The following is a 21,042-nucleotide window of genomic DNA, read 5'->3' on the forward strand; positions in this document are numbered from 1 at the left end:
CTTCCAGATGTGGTTGCTATTTGCTTCACAGCGCTATTTAAGCTATTTTTCTACTGTAGGCTTAAATATACATAGTTTGCCATTTTTGTATATTTTCAAACTTGGCTTAAGTTACACAGTTTTTTCCCATGTGAGTAGCCTTTTTCTGCCTGTTACCATAAAAAACAAGGTATTTCTTAGATTGTACAGACTGTAGACAGTGGTGACATGTACATTTGTTCAAGTCAACATGACTAACATCATGACAGGCTCCTGAAATTGCAAGACAGATGCTCTGATTTATATTAGTGATGGTCTAAAAATATTCTATGGGAATCTACAGTACATGCAGGAGGCTGATGCACAAATGCATGTTGTTCTTTTCTCTTTTCTTTAGCCTTAGCTCTGCATATCTGTGCCAGTGCTCTCCTGTTCCACCTGCCACCGCACCTCAACCCACGCCACATGAAAGCAGGCTCCCAGGGCAGCTGTTGCCACATTCCCTGTCACCCCCTGCTAAGGGGCAGACCTTTTTTCAGACGCTCCAGACACAACAACATCAACTCCTCGCCCATCACTGCCAGAGCTGAGTCCAGGCTGAAATTTGACATTCGAGCTACGTTTGCATATGGGCTCCTTTGGGTCTTTACTGAACTCAGAGGGTCAGACAGCTGTACCGCTGCTATTTTGCACCATCCTGAACAATTGTTAATGTTGTTCCCGGAGCCAGGTGTAGCTTCTGACTGCTCAGCAGTTTCTTTGCAATTCCTGCTCCTCCTTTTCCTCCTCCTTCTTCAGGAAACTATTCATATGGGCTTTCAATCAAACATTGTTGATATAAGTTGTGGCTCCCTGGTTGGTCATCTCTGCAGTTCCTGCACTCAGTACTATGGCTGGCAGACACCAACTTAAGACCAACATGACACAGTTGATTTCTTGCAGCAACGACTGTGGCCTGCGCACCATGACTGTTACACACAGTGTGAACATTACACTTAGCTTTGTCACACTTATTATTTTTAAGTCTCTTTAACTAGTCTTGTTTTTGTTGTCATCATGTCTGTCCATTATGTCCTCTGTATCCTTCATGTCACACTTGTTTTTGTGTTTATGTCACTAATAAAGAAAAAAACAAGGAAAAAGACAGATGTACAGCAATGTGCAAGAAATAGGTCAAAATATGTTAACGGAACAACTAGAAATTCTCCACAAATCAGGAAATAAAACTTTGTTCTGAAAGTAAATTGTGAATGAGGTCTCTGGGGAAGACCAAAGAGGCACTAATAACATTCTGTGCACATTCTCAAGGGGAGCTTCTCAATTTGCAGCACCCAGAGAATTAGCACAGGCAGAAATATGCTCATAAGAATGAGGAGCGTCAGGGCCCGTTGCAGATAAGCGCTGCAACCCTGAATGATTTCATTAATACAGTGCAAGGCAGGCTAAACCCACAGGCGCATATCAGAGAGGTTTCAACCTGACAGAGTGAGGCAATGTACATCGCCTCAGACAACTTCCCTTGTCACAAACTGAATGCACAGACTCAATCATGGCACTGTGCTTGGGGATTGACAGATATGAGTATTCTTATCGCAGGTGTCTGTGCAGCACTTGTCAATTTAACTGCAGCATCCTGCTCTTTATTTTGGCAAAGACTTTAGGCAGATTAAAACTTCCAGAGAGGTGAATCTAGCTAAAGGGAAAAAGCCGACATCTTTATAAAGCACATGGAAGAGCAGGATATGCACGATGGGAATGTAAAGTGAATTAAGGAGGGCAGCAACTACTGAGAAGGGTATGGCCTTGTATAAAGATCGATAAAACAAACTGCTTGATATTCGTATATTATCCTGCCCGACATTCAGTGATGCTAAAAGCCAGTGTTCTAATGGGAATAATGCAGAGAGGAACATTATAACTGCTGCATTATTAAACATCTGTTGGTAGAGAGGAACTGAAGTATAGTTTCAGTCAGAGAGAGGGAGGAGGAAAATGTCCTGAGAAACGGAGCCGGGTAAATATCCGGCTGGAACTTCAACATGGTTCACTTGGAGCTGTCTGGTAAACTCGGCTGTTGCTGCACATTCACAGACATTGTACATCACACAACACACAGCTGGACACACTGGGAAGGATGGCACCCTGAGTAGTGCAGTTAACAGTAACATGATTTATCACCCAACCATGGATCTGTCAAGCTCCGGCATCAACTGGATAGTGAACACCAAAGTTTTCAGTCACCACTGTTGTTTCGACCCATTATCTAAGGAAACTGTAAGAAAACTGAAAATTAGGGGCAGTAGGTGTCAGTGTAGACTTTGGAATTGGCCACCCCAGTCTTTGTTAGCAAAGTGGCCCCACTGTCAACAGGGAATACTACTAAAAAAATTTGAGGGATCAGCTGGATTTGGCTGCGTGTCTAGTCGTTCCACAGCAGTTTAATCAGGACTTTAGCAATTATTCACACTGAGAGTGCACATGGTGGCAGGAGTAACAGGGGTGGGGTGCTGTGCGACAGACTTTGAGAACAGCAGAGTCTGCTCTTCATGTCAGCTCTGATCAAATGCTTTTAGGCTGCTGAACGGACTGGGTGCAGCCGGGTCACTGAACTAGATCACTGTTGTGTGCATGTCAGATCAAGAAGTAACTAACCAACCAAAACCAGCTAAGATCCTAATTTGTAGTAAAGTGCCACGGCTGACTGGCAGTGAAACTGTGGTGCAGCACCAATGGGCTGTGTTTTAGTTCGCCACTCACTTGGCTTCAGGTCTGCTGGTATTTTACACATTAGGCAGAGTATAATTTGCCTGTGCAGATAGTCAGTGCCTGAGGTCGCAGCTTGCTTAACTGTTTTATCAAAAAGGTCAGGCTCTGGGATCCAACCCATCTCTCAAGATGGATAATTTCACTCAATTCCCCAGAGAAGCAGCAAAACAAACAGAAAACATCCTCACCCTGAGAGAGATAAGGCAGGATAAAGCTCCTTCCCTGGGCCTTCAAGTTACCGAGGACCAAAAGCACTTAGTTCAATCTACTGAGTTAACCGTTACCACCCCTGTCTGGCTTTCAGTTATGACACAGCACAAAAGCAGTTTACATTGATAACAGTGGTGTTTTTACCACTCAAAATTCTTACTCATTTTGAAACTGTGGGTCTTTGATTTCTAAAGGGGACAAGAGTAATCTGAAACTGGCTAGCTAGCTGATTAAGCTAACATTCGCTCCATGAAAAGTCTCTATCTGACTTTTTATTGTTTCCAGTTGACATGTTTTAAAACAGGAATCTTGTAAGAGGCTTTTAAATGTGACCTTCATGGACGTTGTGCTTAAACACAAGAATAAGGTCGCAGCATTAGCCTGAACTCTTATGTGCTAGTTGTGAACAGGACCTGTAACCATAACAACCAAATGTGACATTGTTAGTTAATGTCTTAGCCTTAACGCCTTTCTGAAAGTGATGCTTGGTTGTGTTACTGTTGTGCAGTTCTAGGCAAATGTTTGGGGAAATTCCATATTGTGTTGATTTCTGAAAGGAAATGAAGGTAGCACAACCCCTGCCGTAAACACATATCAAAAACAAAGCTTTCCTCCTCTGTTAATGAAATAAGAAGTAATTGCATTAACTTAAAAAAAAAAGGACCAAAAGACTGACCCTACTAAGTCAGTACCAACCCTTTCAGTTTCACTTTCCTGACCAACTGCAGGACATTTGCATTCAAAGTTTTCTGATAGTCAGTGGAAACCATTCTTCGCCATGCAGCCCCAAAGCTGAATATTTCCACCCCCACATTTAACAGTTGGAAGGTCTTTTTATCAAAAACCTTCCTGCAGCTCCTTTCCAGTCACATGGGGGTTTTACTTTGACTTTCTGTCCAGCAGACTTATATCTGAAAGTTTCCTTGCTCTTTCAGATCTAGTCTTGACTGCCACAGTTCTACCAGTTCTTTTAATGACATTTTGAACAGTGGAACTTCAAGCTAAAAATGCTGTGATACCTTTTTATAGCCTCTCCTGCTTTAAAGGCATCAGTCAGCTTTATTTTCACATCCTCAGTCAGTTGCTTAGGGGAGCCCATGGTTGTTGACTGTTGCCACAAGGTTTGAAGAGTCAGAAAAATTATCAGCTATTAAATTATCATCAGCTGAGAATTCCTAATGACAATTTTTAACCTGCCTTACAAGTCCTAATGACTCAATTAAGGCCTAACAAGTTAATGAGGTTTCACACGCAGTAGGGTGCCCACAATTACTGTTTAATTATTATAAGTTGATGAAATAAAAAGTAACATTTGAAGAAAGTCTAATTTTTAATGTCTGCAGCAGGGGTTGTCTGTTCTTTTGCTTCTGGACATAGGCTACTAATGATGAGTCTACATTTGAGCAGATAAACACACTGTTACATCATTTGATTACACTTTTGCTCTTGGGTTTTCTGGAATTTCAATCTGAACAGACCTGCTGTGCCTACTTACACTATAATTTGGTAATCACTGTTCAGGAGAGGGGTTTAACAAACCAGACAAGAAGCAAAATAAACCGAAAACATCCTCACCCTGGAAGAGATAAGGTAAGCATGAAGCCAAAGTATGCTGGAGGCAGATTGAGAGCTGCTGAGCCCCACTGCACACTGCCCAACAAAAACATTCAGACCAACCAAAATAAAGTGCTTAACTGACCCATACATAAAAGGTGCAATGTAAATAGCACTAATAGAACCAGGGAACAGCTTTGTTATTATTTCAATTACGTGAACTACTGTAGCTTTTGTATGTGTATCACTGAGGACCATGTATCCAAAGAAGAGACTGAGAAGTAAAGACAGAGCCAAAGTCAAACTTCCTGTCCTTGTTTTCCAGTCAAAGATCGAGCGAGTATGACTTCTTCAGCTGTGCGTGGACAACACGCACAGAAATTGCAGGCTTTTCTACAGAATTTTTCACATTGCTGTGCCAAAGAAAACAGTTTGACAGAGGAAATCCACAGCTCAGGGCTGGCTGGATGCTCTCCGGCAGAAGGTACAGATTCCTGTCTATGTCACAGATGTCGTCAACAACTTCCTTTGGTGATACATTTTTTTCTTGTGTGTCAAATTGTGCAATGAAAATAGCACAGCTGCGTAAGTGGGTCTTGCCAGCTGGTTTGAAAAAGCAACAATACCTAAATAAAACAACCTTCTGGACTGAAATTAAAGTCAATTCAAATAATACAATACAAGCACAAATTGAGTCCACATTCAGCTTGAAAACTGAAAAAACTTGAAAACTCTGAGCTTTTAAAACTAGCTTCAAGATTCAAACCATCAGACACTATATATGGAAGAAGTGGACCTGGAATCCACAGAGAATGGTGGAGGCCTGAGGGCTGAACACATTTGTCCATTGTGAATTGAACCTCATTTAAAAATACTCCCACTGTCAAACATTATGCCATTCCTTTAAATAGGTATTTGACACAAAGACAACAGTGACTGATTGGAGCACAGTGGCCCACCTACTAACTAGTTCACCCTGAAGCTTCACTGGGCTTTACTTTCTCTAGCTTAACACATTGGCAGGAGTTTAGCTACCAAACAAACCTGTTTAGTCCAGCGTACAGTATTAATCAAAGGGTGTATTTGCCTATTCTTTAGGTGCCAGAGGAGTTCACTCGCCATTTCAGATATGAGAGTAGAGGATGGAGTGAAAGCTGAGAAGGTGAGGCTTGGGTGAAAGGCAAACAGCAGCTAATGCACAACACAATGAACCACTAAAGGTATTAAAAACAGATTTTGCATGCCTTTTGGGAATTAAAATAACTTATAAATATAAAAGTTATTAAAAAATCCACTGACTGTCACAGCAAAATACCTAACTGTATAGTAATAGGGACTGTTGCTGAGGCCCAAGTATATTTATATGTAGGTATAAGCACCTCTATCTATAAGTACATGGCTTTTGGCAGGTCAAGCTGTGATAAATATTAATATGAAACTGATGCCTATTCATAAACTGTCCTGAGAGGTGTGAAATAACATCATGCAACAGACATGAGGCCGCCTCTAAGTGAAGTACAAAGTGAACAAGCAAAAGTCTGATAGAAACATGCCTGACTGGAGCCCCCTGGATCAATGCCTTCAAAGAAAAGTGCAACCACTTGTATTTATAGACACACACACACACACACACACACACACACACACACACACACACACACACATATATATATATATACTAGTTAGATATATTTGAACAATATTAGTTTGGAGTGTTGGTTAAATTTGGCATGAATTTTTTTTTCCTTAAACCTACATTACCTCATTTTTTGGCCACTTGGGATCAGCAAAAACAAGATCACACAACACTTACATCATATTACATTTTAAGCTGATAGGGCTGGATAGTAAGAGTTGGTTTTTTAGAGCCTTTTCACTAAATAGCTGCCTACTGTGTCTGGAAATGGGCCTGATGAGAGCAGTGGGAGTCAATGCTAAACAGCTTGATAGGGCTATGAAGGACCAGAGAGTCCGGTGTTAATTATATGTGGATTTGTCACTAAGAGCGACACTTTTCACATACAAATAGTTATTTGATCATAATATTCAAAATCGATTATGTGAGTGATCATGTACCCCCAGTGGTAGGATCAAAAAGACACCAAAACACACCAAACAGATTGCACCACTTTTCACCAGGATTGTTTAATCTTTGTAGAAATAGATTCAAATTTGACAATTTCCTACCAAAACTATTTTAATCATACTAATTTGAGAGATTCTATAATCAAAAAGTTTAAATGTTGATATCTCTTGATATGTGTTGGTGTACAATAGCTCAATGGTTGAGCTTCACTACACAGATGAATGAGTAGTGGCTTTGTTTGGTGTGCCCTCTCATCTGCAAAGACTTCTAAAACCACATACCACAAAAGAAATTGGCAGAGATGCGGAAGACCTGCCCTTATAATCACAGAGTCTATCTGCCTGTCTTCCTCTGCGTCCCAGAGATGGACACAGCTACACTCTTGTAAACACTGGGAGCCTCGACTTGCTACAGACTCCTTGATTTCTCAGAAAGCCAGTCCAGCCAAGGGTGTCAAGGCATAGAGCTCTGTTTCTACTTATTACCAGTCATGGTCTCCCCCCGGCAAAACAACATGAGGGGAAACAGGGTGGAGACACCCATGGAGGGAGAGGCTGGAGGTCTAAATTAATCCCACATGTTCCCCAAGAGGAGGCTTTCCAGGCGGCCCCAGTTTATTCGGCTGGTGGGAGGGTGGTGGAGTATAGCTCACTCTCGAGAGCACCTCGCTGCACTTTCCCGCACTTTTCGCCCACACACTGCTGTGCACTGAATCCACATGTATTCCTTTACCTCAACTACGCCATCACAACGCACAATTTAGTTTTTTGGCAAGCACCAAAACTCCAGAAAGTCAGTGCTTCAGAGAAACCGAAAGAGTTTTAAATAGACACAGAGAAAGGAGCAGAGTCATGAGTTGCATTGGAAAACAAAAAGAATCTAAATTTTCCTCCAGTTCTATTAATCTGGAGAAGAAATGACACATTTGGACAAATTTAAGACATTTCCTCCCTGTTCTTCAAGGCATATTAAATTTGTCTAAGAATTAAAGCATGAACTGGAAAATCATGCTAAAAATATGATGCACAACTTAGACTCATTCTCACCTGCTTGTATTCATTTATAATAAATCATGCTAAACTGCAAACACTATTCTCACCCTGTTTGAGACATATTGTCTCATGCAAATGCCTTATAACCACTTAGATAATTCCACAAAACAGGGAACACATGATTTATTTTGAGGAATTATGCAATACATCTGTTTCAGTAACAGTTCTCAGTACAGTAACTATTCTCATTACACACAATAACATGCACAAACATTTATTTGGTCTCACAGGAAACTGTTAAGTACAGTCAGATCATCTTATTACCAATCAAATATGATCATTCAAATTATGAAGGAACCAAATGAGGAAAACGTGCATCAGCCAGAAGCTTAATGTAATTTTAATTTGGCACCACTTTGTGTTTGTGTGGCATGTAGTATAGCGTAGTCCATCTCCCTGCTCAACGATGCATGGTAGTGTGCCAGGGAAGAGGATCTGTCAGCATTATCTTAACCTAGTTGTCGAGCAGTGACAGGAAGGCTGGATGGAATGAGATTAGACGACCTGGTCTTTTCTTCTCTGGGCCTCTTTCACTCATCAATACTGACAGATGCAGACCACTTTGACTGTATGAAAGCTCTGTAAGCAACCTGCTTGAACCCTGATGGTGGGAAGACAAGCTCAGGATATTTTTTCTCCTCAGTGTAATTTTCCCCTTGTACACTGGCCACTCTACTACAGGTTAGGGCTGCAAGCAGAAAAAGTGGTACACCAAACTAGTGATGTAATGTAAAAGTGGAGTAATTCTATTAGTAAGACAACAAAAACTACTCTACAGCTTCACTCAGAGAGGACACAACAGCTGGACATACCATGCCTCAACAGACAAGCTGATATATAATAGTTCCCTGCTACAGCAGACGGGACTGATTTGTCTGTGTGTGTATCTTGGATGTATTAGCTCTTTGGTAATGGTTTGCTCCAAGCCAAAAAGTCCCATTCACAAGTCCCTTAAGAACTACACTCTGTTGTATAATTATTAGATCAAGACATTTGTCAGAAACTCACATTTGATCCCATTACTGTCAAACAGTCAGCAGCTAAAAATACATGAGTGATGGAGTCCAGATTCAGATGTTGAGTTCCCGCTGGAGTAACAACACGAGTCTCCTCCTTTCCTCACTGTTTCAAATGAGCCTTTGGGGTCTGATGTCCCATCCATCCAAGATTAGCTCTGTTTGCATTTCTGTGTTCACCATGATAAACCAATGACACAATTAATGTCATGAAACAAGTAACAGCGAACCTCAAACTTGCTCACAATGACAAATTTCTATATAGAATTCTTAAGTAGCTTTTTGTTATTGATGTGATTACCTTTCTGAATGCAGAAAACATTTATGGTATTCCAGAAAAACTAAGAAGTGTGACCCTTTGGTTTAATTTGTTTAAAAAATCCAAAAAGACTTTAAAGAGTTTACATCTAAGCTAGTCACTCTACATTGTACTTGTGCACAACAGTGCTTAGAGCTTAATGGTATGCCAGCATGCTGATACGCTCACAATTAAAAAATGCCACTGTTTAACAGGTATGATGTTTACCGTGTTCACCACCTTAGATTAGCATGTTAGCATGCTATCATTTACAACTGAGGCTGATAGCTACATCATTCATTTTGCAGGTGGACAAACTTAAATTTAGATCAGATAATGGTGCTAGAAGAAAAGCTTAAGGCATTCCAAATCATCAGTTCATCTTGAGGGGGAAATAAATGTCTGCACCAACTTTCATGATATGATACACTACACTACACTACACTACAGGAGAATTCAAGAAATCACCAAAGTCACCAAGATCCATCCTGTGGAGACGATTAATGTCTGTATTCAAATTTCATGGCAATCAATCCAAAGGTTGCTGAGGTCTTTCAGTTTGTACCAGAGTGACGTCCTGGCTGACAAACTGTTAGAGCAACTTTGCCATCTCCAGAACCATGTCACTAGCATGATCCATATGCATGCTTTGTGTTATGGATATGCAAACAGACACACATCAGGCAAAAGACCCCAACCTGATAAAATGAGTTCTGGGAACAAATATATAGGAAGGTATTTGATGTTGATTAGACAATAAATCCATAAAGGCAATTTTAGATGAGTGAAACCTTTGATTACCATAAGCTACACATATGTGATAAGTTCAAATGAATTTACTGCACTGATCATTTTCTCAATTAGGGACTTGCTGGAATTCTCACAAGGACATCTAAGTTCCCAGGGCACCACTGGGGCCCCGTGGATCTCTAACAGCAGCATATGCACAATAACTACAGTTTAGTTTGTAAGCAGTAGTGGTGTACATTATAAATGGAAACAACACAATACTGATGGATTTAAATAGAAATGGAGCTTTGTGATGGTATCAAAGAAACAGAAAATTCAAAGGAGTTTTGCTACTGTACTGATGAAATCAGGGCTTTGGGGGATGGAACATACACAGGAAGGGATTATTTGTTAAGTATAAATACTTCAAAGTCAATAAAGTCAGTCACTCTGATTTAACTGTGATATTTTAGAAAATGGAAACAAGGATTTTTTTTAACTATCACACAATGTAGCTGCTCTATCAGCTTCGACACTGTGAAGCTGCATGGGCATGGCACTGGTCAATCTGTTATAATATTACAGGCTGGAACCGTGCATTGTGGTAAACCATAAACCATAATGAGAATGAAATTTAAATAAACCACCACACAGACTAAAAATATGCTGTCAAAAGCAATGAGACTGTAAAGTAAAAAGGCTTCTGCACGAGCTTAAAATGAAAAAAGGTTTCTTCTTCATTCATTACTGCCTGTCTCCATAAGTACCTTCTGAGAGCAGAGGTGACAACCCTCCACTACAGTTGTCAATATCCAGGCCCTCACTCCAAGGTGCTGATGGATGAGGACCTAGAGGAAATTACATTGTTATCTAATCTGACAAAGCTAGGCAGACCACACCAACCAGCTACTGGTTTTATCCTCAGTGAAAAAAATTAATAAAGCAGATATCTCTACAAACCAGCAGACTGCGCTGGCTGGATTTTATGAACAGGCCATGGGGATATTTTGGCACCGTTGAGCTTGTACGTCTATCGGCTACTTTTAGCTATGTCAAGATTATCAAAGTTTTATCCTCTGTGTGACATGAGAACAGGATAGTTCCTTATCCACCTCAGCAGAGGAGCTGAAACCTAATGCTGTGTGAGGACAGAATAGTAATATTTCAGCAAATGTTTCTAATGGCTAGGTGGGTAGGACATGTTGAAGATGAATACTGATGAGCCTGCCTTAAGAGCTGTAATTGCTACTCTCGTGGGAATCATGGAATATTTTCGTAAAGCTTACTTGGAGATTACATTTGTGCAAGCATGTCAGACAGCCTTGTTCACTTGCTGTATATGTGTATCGCATCAGGGAGGCTGATTCTCTGGTTTCTAGACTTTGTAGATACCTTGTTCATGAGCGCAGAGAATGAAAGATCTATCAGGGCATATTAATAACATGCCAGCTTGTAATTTCCTTCTTCTGTGAAATGCTCTGCTCTTGCGACATTTCAAACTTGGCAATATGTCCTTAATCATACATTTAAATAAACAAACTAAACCCAAATCAGCCCTGGTATCACATGAGCAATATTTAAAAACAAGCAGCCAAGACGGTCTGGCTCCCACACCAGCCATAAACAGGATGAGTTAAACCAACAATTCATTTAACTACATTCAAACACAGGGCTCCTCGAAGCCACTGATGTCGTAGAGGAGGAAGGCAAACGGGCTCTAATGGACACTAATACAAAGCAGTGAGACATTAATGATTACAAGCTTGTTAACAGAACCCCTTGACAAAAAGGCGACAGCAGCTCAGCATACATAATCACACGCAGGATGCAGATCAGGATCGATGAGCAAACATTTCATTCTACTTCTAAACCTTCAATTAATAAGACACTGAAAACATGGTTTTACATATGCGTGAAGGGTGAATGCTTAGAGAGCGCTGTAACCTCAGTGTGAATTTACCCACACCACTGGACTTCGCCATAGTATTGTTGAATTTAAAATAGATTCCATACAACTAGGAAGAATTTAAAATATAAAGCTAGATGTACTAATCCTGGTCAGTCCACATTATAAGCAACTGAATAAGAATAATTTAACTTTAAAAAATTATCTCATCAAAAGGCTTGATAAGGGATCCCAGGGTAAAATCCAAGACAAAATAAATAATAATAACAATATTGGCCACTTAATAAAAGCAAACTACATCTTTATGTTGTTCTTTGACTTGCCAGCTATTGGTGAGGAGAGCTATGTTGGCCTGTGCAGCCAATTTCTCATGATTAGTCTAAATGAGATGTATTAGACTGATGCTGCTGTGCAACCTATGAAATGATGGCCTACGAATACTGTAAACTGTGACCTGGCTACATAACTATTAGTCAGAGGTTGAAAACCCGCAACTTTTCGGTCGTGGCTCAGTTTTATCCTTAATGCTTAATGTCTCAGTAAATGTAGTCGATGTAACATTTTGCTCCCAACCAACACCCTCCCAAACATTTTACAGTGAAACAGAGGTTCTGCAATGAATCCTGTAAACTAACCTAACACTATCCCCTGTAAGATATAGAACCTAAAAAGGTTAAATCACAGTGTATCATGGTTGACTGTTAACCCCCACTTTCCCATGTTTTGACAACTCTGTCAGCTCTCTACTAACAGATCAGAAAGACCTTTAAAAAATCTCTACAAGAGATTCAGAGTGGTGCACAAATGCAAAACAATGCATGCTTTAGGATCTAAATGAAGTCTGAATCAATGGATGCACAGTGAAAAGGAGGAAACAGATGTGGAAGCTGATACCACCACAGACTACCTCTCTCATTATTCACTCCCACACTGCAAAAACTGCTGAACACAGGTTATCAATTAATCAATCAATTGATTGATCCAAACATCTATCCATGCGTACCCTGAAGTGTAGACTATTAGGCTTGGCAACAAATGAGAACGGCCAGTCTGGCTGTTCTGTCTCCAGAACAGGTTATTCATTTGGCATATGGTCAAGGGCAGTGATTAAGCCATCCTCAAGACTGCCTTTCTAAAAGGTAGAATAAAGCTTCTTCAATGCAGCCATACAGAACTGGGGCAAATTTAGACATAGTGAAAAGTCTAAGCTACTGTATAATAGGATCTCATTATAGACCCAGATAAGGCTGGGATAATATTTTGATGGCTAAACCATGACTAAAAGCTTAATTTATCCTCAGTATTTTTTATGATGAGTTGTGGTCATGCTGTGAAGATATAAATAATTCTGTACTAATGTGTTCTAATTCAATCTCTGTGGGAAACACAAACTGTCAGGCGTTGGTAAGCCAAACACAGTAACACAGCATGGACAGTGTGTGTGTGTGTGTGTGTGTGTGTGTGTGTGTGTGTGTGTGTGTGTGTGTGTGTGTGTGTGCCAAATCTGACCCCAGGTTTCATCCTCTGTTACACCAAATGGCCTGCTGGCAACAGAGAGACCTTTAACACACTGTGGCCAAGGAATAAAAAAAGATTTGTGTCCTTGGCACTCTGCTGTACAGGAGTACATATGAGGGGGTGGTATGGTTCTTTAGTTTTAACCCTTGCATGTCTTACTTTGTGGTTGCAAAACAAAGTTGGCAATGTGAAAATGTAAACATTTCTTACTGTTGCGCTGGAATATTATTCTGCTTAAGACACTTTAGATAAAGGTATACAACTGCTCAGTGGCTTGTACTGTAAACATGTAGCTTTGGACTCCAGCCACAGACAAAGCCAGACAACTGGGTCCAACATAATGGACGGAATGGATGTGTGTTTGAGAATAAGGAGGCATGGCCTAGTTTGGACCTTTTTATATACAGTCTATGGTTTGGACATACACTGCTCCCCAGGGAGTTCCATTATACACGGCTCAATCCTCTGGGCCTTTTACTGGGAAATAAAGGAGCAACAGAGTAAAGTCTTAATCCTCACCCTTGAACCATCTGCTGGGGGATGAACCTTAAAGTATAGAGTGACCTGAACCCCAGCAAAAGAGGGGTTAGTAATAATTTAAAAGATATGAGCAGCAAAAACTCTGAGTTCTGCTATTTGCAAACAATATGGCTGAATTGCTGATCTCAAATTAAATCATAATACATTTATTCAAAGCCCCAGACAGTACACTAAGGTATGCTGGGATTGTTAAAGATACAACCTACTGGCACATCCCACAAACACCATATGTCTCCCTCAGTCTCGGTCACTGACCTGAGACTGAGAGTGCAAAACCACTCCGGGTGCAGCTGAGGCATTTTCTCTCTGCAAGCATTTTTCCAGGTGGGCCAGATCTTTCACTTACTTCATCTTGCTTATGTTTGACTAGAATGTGATGAAGATGTGAATGAAGCAATCAATGATTGAATGGTACAAATCCACACACATTAGAGCCACAAAATGTGACAACTGGAGACACATTAAGCAGAAAATATGTGTCTGAAATGACAGAAGTCTTGTGTCATTGTAGTGAATCATCTATGCATCTGACATATTTCCAATTGGCAACTGTGACATATGGTGTTTAAAACACTGTCAAACCTCCCACCCTCAGAGGGCGAGGAACCACATTCAGCAGTTTTATTCTTGAGCAGACAGACTTGAGTCTACACAGGATTAAGACTGGTTCATCTATCCCTACAGTTGTTAGTCTAGATCATAGATTTTCAAGCCCCCTCAAATTTCCCTGTGGATGTGAGATTGAACATGATGCTGATTTCATTGATAATCCATTCACCTGGGGGGAGGGGGTTAGCACTAGAGGCAAATGTATGTGGGAATGATGATTCAGACCAGAGATATCAGTCTCTCCGCTGTCATCTCCCCTTGCTACAGCATCAGCTCTGCATTTAAGCCATAGCATTAGCTTCCTCGCTTATCAGATGGAGGGGCATGGGATGAAAGCCTTCCTACTTGGGGGTCCTTGGCATGATTGTGATGCTGGGTGCTGTGACTATGTAATCATCCTGATTGCAGCTGGTGTGGATAGGCCAGTGTCACCAGCTTGTCAGAGCACTTGAACTGAATTAGAATCTGCTTTTGAGAGAGTAAGGACCTGTTGGCTTTATTTAGGAGCTGCAGGTAAACCTCAGCTGATAACATCTTCTCCAAAGGAAACCCTAAATTTGGATCTACACTCGAGGTGGGGCGTGGCAGATACACTGAAACCTAGGTGGGGACCCCTGCGGGACTCCACTTTGCATTATAATCATAATCGTAATCATTATAGGTAAGGGGAAACGCCATAATGCTTCTTGATAAGTGATGTGCCAATGTAACCATCCCACCTGAGTGTGCATGAATCAAACACAACTGCCTACACACAGCCGCCTGCTGGACCAGTGCAACCATTTTAATTGTATCAACAACTGCCTGCGGCATTTCTTCAATGGAAAGTGAGTCTCTGCGGCCTAAGATGTGGTTTCGTGCACGACCATGGCTTTTTTGAACTTGCATGGCTTATTGGAAGTTTGCCTTGCAGGTACTGTGGCTGAATGGTCCTTCCGAGTCTGCACAGGAAGGCTGCTCTTTGCAAACCCATTTCAGAAGCGCTGCGAGAATCCCCGCTGGGACAGACACGCTCCTGCAAAGCCACTTATTCCACCTAAGTGACTGCATCCACCAGTGCAAACTTAGAGCTGCAATCCACCCTTGTCTGTGTAATCTGAAGGCACATGGTCTATAAAAATCCCGGCATGAAGAGGATAAGAACAAGAAGCGACGCAAACTTACGTGAAAACGAAAAATAAAGTGGTCGAACCCACAAGGAGCGTGGCAGCAGTGGACACTGGGATGTATTTGGTGGGTTTAAATCTCTTTCCAGCGCTGGTGGGCATTCTGTAATTTCCACATTCCTCAATTATTTATTCCGATTGGAGTCGCGCGTAGAAAAATCATCCAGTGTCCAATATCTTGGCTCTTCTATGGCTATGAAGGGTACCACGGGTCCGCCTGTGCTATCGCTGAAGCCGCATAGATCCTCAGACACAGAGGCAGGAATACATGGAGCTGTGTGGAAGCCTGGAAATCCCACCCTTACAATCCGGCCCACCAGTGAGGTCACTGGGCCGCTTCAAGAAGGTGGAGCCTCTCTGCAAACCCTGCAAGTGTGTTCCTCAGAAAATTCTCGGGGCTGTGTGGTGTTGAATTTGCATTTTCGCCAGAAGTACCAGTCACCGTGCGATCGTCACATCCGCGAAAGAGATTTCGCGAATATTAAAACTGCTTTCCCACAAATGTTCAACGATTCAAACCATCGTGATGTTTATTGAGTCCATTTGATAACAAAATGTACCTCAAAGTTGAGCAAAGGTCGATGATTTTCTGTTTTCTCGCCCTTCCAGAGGCACTGCAGCCAGCTCCGGAGGTGCGGCGTCTATCATCTGGCAGCTTAACGACCAACACGCACATGTGCTCAATCCAGACACGACACAGTTTATACTGTCTCCTTTAACTCTTGGTCTCTGGACGGCCATTGCATGCCAGTCAGTACGTATTTAAATGAAAACCCAGCAGGTGCAACGTAAAGTTCTTGTAAGTGTTGAGGTTACATGTAAATTATGTCTTAATTTGTGTGTCTTTAAACTGTAAACCAGTGTTTGAGATGCTCGAGCATTTACCCTCACTGACCGTGAAACCCTGAGTGCAGTTCAGAGTGGCTCTTCAGCAGAGTTGTAAAATAATCTGAACTAAAACACTGCCACAGATGTCGGGATTAGAGCGCCCTCACGCGGCACACCCCGTGACCTAGGAGAAAAGCGAAAGCCAACTGTTTTGAGTCCGACGAGCCACCGTACTGTTTGTAGGAAGCTGGATAGATTAGCTTGCTATCTGTTGTTCCGACTGTAGTTTTAGTTTCTGGCCGAGAGCCGCCTCGCATTAGATGCCGCGGAAAGCGCGTTTGGTTTTGTCTTGCCGGAGCTTGAAGTAACAGCCAAAGGCCATTCAGCAAATCAGAGCCATACACTTGTGAGGAGCGACAGCGTTACACCTCGTTAACGCTGAGCCCGTCAAACTGAGCTAATTAGCTAGCATTAGTTTCGTTTCTTGGTGGCTCGCAGGATGTCGTACAGAAAAACTTTGAAACTTATTTGCGGGGTCGCCGGAGGCTCTGCCGCACTGGTGGTCGCGGCTGCCGCTGCCGACTCCCGCGGGCTCCTCGGGGAGCAGCGCGGAGACGCGGCGGCCGGTAAGTGGTCGAGATTCACCGTCCTTCGAGCTGCGCAGCCGGCGTGGACACCTGCCAAACACACACCAGCCCCGACGGGACACGCCTGGGACTTCAACTGGGACAAGTATGTGCCTCTACACGCGTTGTCTCTAGACTCGTTATTTGAACGTAACTATTACCTTTATATTCCCTCTATTCTCCACCTGTCACTTTTGTACGTCATCACAAATCTCTGTTGAATGTCTGAGTTTAACAACCAGCTGTCCACGACGGTGAAATTGTGGTGAAAGATTATATGTTGGGCTAAATTGAACTGGTGTTTGGATGTGTGCCGAATCTAAGGATGGACCGAGAGGATTTGTTAGATGTCACAATCCGTATTCCTCGAGTTACACTGTTGCTGGCCAGCCAGTCAGCTATAAATAGTTCATTTTTTAAATAGGGTTTAGGATAGGGATTCTCCAAACATAGATTTATGTTAAGTTATGTTTACGTTAAGTTCTTCATGAAAGTTTCATACTGATCATCATGTGAAATCATAGTTGTGTTAACCCAGATTTTCATGCCTCAAGTTAACCATGTGAGACAAAGCCACTTCTAATCTCAAGATCACGTCGTCTTAACTGTGCACAGGAGAGACCCATCTGCACTGACCAACGGGAAGAAGAAAGAGAGTGCAACTGAGGACCCCAGCTCCGAGCAGGACAATGGAAAACCCAAAGCTACACGCAACATTCTCCTGATCAGACACTCCCAGTACAACCTGGGTGGGAACAGCGACAAGGAGAGGATCCTCACCCCATTAGGTCTGATTTTTCAATGGCTAGTTAAAGGACGAGTGTGTAGGACTTAGAGGGGATCAGTCAACAGAAATAGAATATAAAACGCACAACAACGTTTTCTTTGGTGTATAATGAAACTGAAACTGAGAATCGTTGTGCTTTTGTTCGTTTAGGATAAAGCCCTTCATGTCTACATGGGGACATGAAGGGTTAGATCATGTTAACTCTACCTAATTAGTATACAAAACATGGCAATGTGATTCATTCTAGATATACTAAATTTACATCTGTGTTCTCTGAAAACAGATCCTCTTCCGAAGAGCCTTCATGCACCACTGTGTTTCTTTATTTTTTTAATTTTCCTTTGCTTACTTTACTTATTCTCAAAGTTTTACTATTTACTAATTTGGCTTTATACTGTTACTTTTGCCATCTTTAACTTTGTTTTGTATACGTGTTTCTTGGTGACTATGATCTTTAGTTTTTTTTCCCTTACTCTTCTAATTGATGTTTTACCTCATTGTTTTTCCGAGTTAAAATAAAGGTTGAAGGACTGTTTCTACAGTAGCCCAGAATGGACAAATCAAACACAGTCTCTAGACAGAGCTTTTTGTGTTTTTACATTACCTGGAGGTCACCATAGGTTCTCCTAAGCATTTCAAAAGGAAGGGCTGAGAGGAGTGGCTTTTACTAGTTGCAGTCTACAACCTCACCACTAGACGCTACTATATCCTACACACTGGTTCTTTCATTTTTATCCTTTATGTCACTTGGAAGGTATGCCACACAGCAGTCTGGGGAGTAATTTTAGTCAAAGAACTTTGGCCCTCTTGCAGGCTGCTCTGTCTTTGTGTGGGAGAGAATATCCCTGATATCCCTGACAGGTCTGACAGACCAGTCATGTGCTATAATGACCGTTGTGTCTCCACTTCCAGGTCGTGAGCAGGCAGAGTTGACAGGCCAGAGGCTGGCAGCGCTGGGACTGAAGTACGATGTTCTGATTCACTCCAGCATGGCCAGGGCCACAGAGACTGCAAATATCATCAGCAAACACCTTCCAGGTAGTAAATAGATACTACATTGGCTCTCAGTGCTTCACTGTCAGACACCCAGGCTTCTTACTTCTCCAAGTGTGCAAATTACTTTTCATAGTTTGTAGGGTTTTGAAATTTCATGTTTACTGCTGTTACCCTCCCAAGATAATAAACTATACAATTCCATACGTTAGCTCACATATTTCCATTCTCCTGTTGAAATTGCCTGTTTTTGTTGAAAAGCATTTGTTTTTCCGTACCCTCTTGATCCTGTTACTGTTTCCTTTTTAGCACCTGTAGCGGTTACAGCTGGTGCTGAAATGCTGAATATCACAAACGCATATTAACATTTTTTTCTCTGCCCAAATGTCGTACGGGTCCAGGAGTGGAGCTGGTGAGCTGTGATTTGCTGAGAGAGGGTGCACCTATTGAGCCGGTTCCACCCGTCACTCACTGGAAGCCTGATGCTGTGGTGAGAGAAGCTACACCCACTCTACCTCTAGAGTGGGCTGTAGGCCAGATTTCCTGTATTTGCTTATCCTTGTATGGGTAACTTTGTGCCACCCACGTCTGTGCAGGTGTCCTGTCAAGTGCTTTTTTACACTTGCAGCTGCAAAAATCAACCAATACATCAGTGCAATGCCACAGGAATGGAGCATAGGAAGAGTTAATTTCCAAAATGCCAACATTAAAGGGAGCCTGCTAGCTGTGGATCATTTTTTCTTGTTTATCATTGTTGCTATTGTCATATTATCAATTGCAATTAGTATTTAGTTGGTACAGGTTATTTTATTAGTTAAGACTTAGGATTGGTTCACCCAACTAAAAAAATGATGTTCATGCAGCTAGTTTTGTTATTCTTCACAGCTTTGAATAATAACATTTGAAAAAATTTAACAGTAACAAGATGTGCTTTTATCTTGGAAAGCTTCCATCTAAAAGAAGAGCTTAGAACATAATAGGACCGTGAAAAAAGATGTAATTGGCCTGCTTTTGTAAACAACCAATTTAAACATATTATTCAGTATTTCCTTACTCTAAATTTTGGACATAATAGGATTATTAATATACAATTTAATGTAGCCCCTAATTTTTTTTTTTTTTTTCTGTCCTAAGTGATTCAGATGTGATTTATCCTTTATCAGAAGGAACATTTTCCATATGGTTGGCTTTATTTTGGAATGAAACTCTTCATACATTCCCTACACTGTACAGCAGCATCACGTATTGACTGAGGGGTTCAGACAGAACCCCTTTCATGTGACAAAGGTGGCTTTCAACCTCTCTACCGTCCTCCAGCAGTACCACGAAGATGGAGCTCGCATTGAGGCAGCCTTCCGCCGCTACATCCACCGGGCTGACCCCAAGCAGAAGGAGGACAGCTATGAGATCATCGTGTGTCATGCCAATGTCATCCGTTATTTTGTCTGCAGGTTTGTGTCGCCGGCGGGCATGGTGATCAGAGGTCTGCCGAGGCCAGAGTGTGGCCTCTTGCTTTGCTAACCATTGTGTTTAAACTATGCTGCAGTTATGTCTCATAAGGTTTCAAGTTTGAATTTGTGCTTCAGTTGTGTCAGTGTGCTCCTGATGAAACCCTCAAAGGAAAATTTCTGTTTAATATAAATATTGTAGCTGCTGCATACAGCCTTGTGCTTTTCTTGGTGACTGCTTGTCCTGTGCTTCTGGTTAAAAGGGATATTTAGTATATACATCTAATTAGTTATGAGAGTTTTATATCTTCCAAATGATCCCTTATTGGACAAAATTACAGACAAACAATAAAGTGATTGCCCTGTAAATGTATAATAGCCTCAGTACTCAGATGCTCAATTTCAGGAGCTCGTATCTGTCTCTTGTTCTCTCAGGGCCCTGCAGTTTCCTCCAGAGGGCTGGTTGCGTATGGGTCTGAACAATGGCAGCATCACGTGGCTTACCATCCGACCTAGTGGCAGGGTGGCCCTCAGAACTCTGGGAGACGCAGGATTCATGCCGCCAGAAAAACTAACAAGGACCTAAGTAAGACCGCAGGTTTCTGGGACTCAGTTGGCTGCAGGGTCAAAGCTCAGTTTTCTCCTTAAGTGTCTTGAAAATTACATTTGATGTTATGATTTTGTAATTGAACTACCATCATGTAATGAGAGACTCTGTGGTGGTGGTGGTGGTGTTGTGATTACTTCTGTGCCATAGATTGCCCGCTGAAGTGATTAACAGCTGCATAGCAACTCCTGCTGAATGTAATTGAGGATTTTTACACAAGTGACTGACTTTTAAACCAAAAAAAAAGTTGTATTTGTATAGCTGTTGTAAATGCAAGTCATGCTGTTAGTTTAACATGTCATTACAGTATGCTGACGTGCAGAT

At 41.7% G+C, this 21,042-nt stretch overlaps 2 protein-coding genes across 5 annotated transcripts in view; one reads left to right on the top strand and one right to left on the bottom strand.

Moving 5' to 3' along the window:
• zdhhc8b (zinc finger DHHC-type palmitoyltransferase 8b) overlaps nt 1-15,705 on the bottom strand; it is a 65,965-nt gene extending 50,260 nt beyond the window's left edge. Inside the window, exon 1 of the mRNA XM_071482125.1 lies at nt 15,428-15,705. Coding sequence (XP_071338226.1) covers nt 15,428-15,531 — 104 coding nt within the window. The 5' untranslated portion in view covers nt 15,532-15,705. The remainder of the gene's footprint in view (nt 1-15,427) is intronic.
• Nucleotides 15,706-16,609: 904 nt separating this feature from the next.
• pgam5 (PGAM family member 5, serine/threonine protein phosphatase, mitochondrial) lies at nt 16,610-20,841 on the top strand. Of its 4 annotated transcripts, none has more exons than XM_071482134.1 (6): nt 16,610-16,989; nt 17,499-17,671; nt 18,583-18,708; nt 19,065-19,153; nt 19,981-20,114; nt 20,547-20,841. In XM_071482134.1, exons 1-6 carry the CDS (start codon nt 16,757-16,759, stop codon nt 20,695-20,697), a joined length of 906 nt encoding a protein of 301 aa, XP_071338235.1. In that variant the 5' UTR covers nt 16,610-16,756; the 3' UTR covers nt 20,698-20,841. The 4 variants fall into 4 exon arrangements, with proteins under 4 accessions (XP_071338235.1, XP_071338236.1, XP_071338233.1 ...); XM_071482135.1 differs by having other exon boundaries at nt 19,984-20,114; XM_071482132.1 differs by having other exon boundaries at nt 18,583-18,707; nt 19,058-19,153.
• Nucleotides 20,842-21,042: the final 201 nt, after the last annotated feature.

Source organism: Trachinotus anak, unplaced genomic scaffold, assembly GCF_046630095.1.
Source record: "Trachinotus anak isolate AG129_WGS33_773 ecotype Australia unplaced genomic scaffold, CSIRO_AGI_Tana_v1 ptg000008l, whole genome shotgun sequence".
NCBI lineage: Eukaryota > Metazoa > Chordata > Actinopteri > Carangiformes > Carangidae > Trachinotus > Trachinotus anak.

Coding starts and splice junctions, on each gene's coding strand:
- pgam5 (XM_071482132.1), top strand. CDS start 16,757: ATGTCGTACAGAAAAACTTTGAAACTTATTTGCGGGGTCGCCGGAGGC. Junction 18,708..19,057: donor TCATCAGCAAACACCTTCCA/GGTAGTAAATAG, acceptor AAATGTCGTACG/GGTCCAGGAGTGGAGCTGGT. Junction 20,115..20,546: donor ATCCGTTATTTTGTCTGCAG/GTTTGTGTCGCC, acceptor TTGTTCTCTCAG/GGCCCTGCAGTTTCCTCCAG.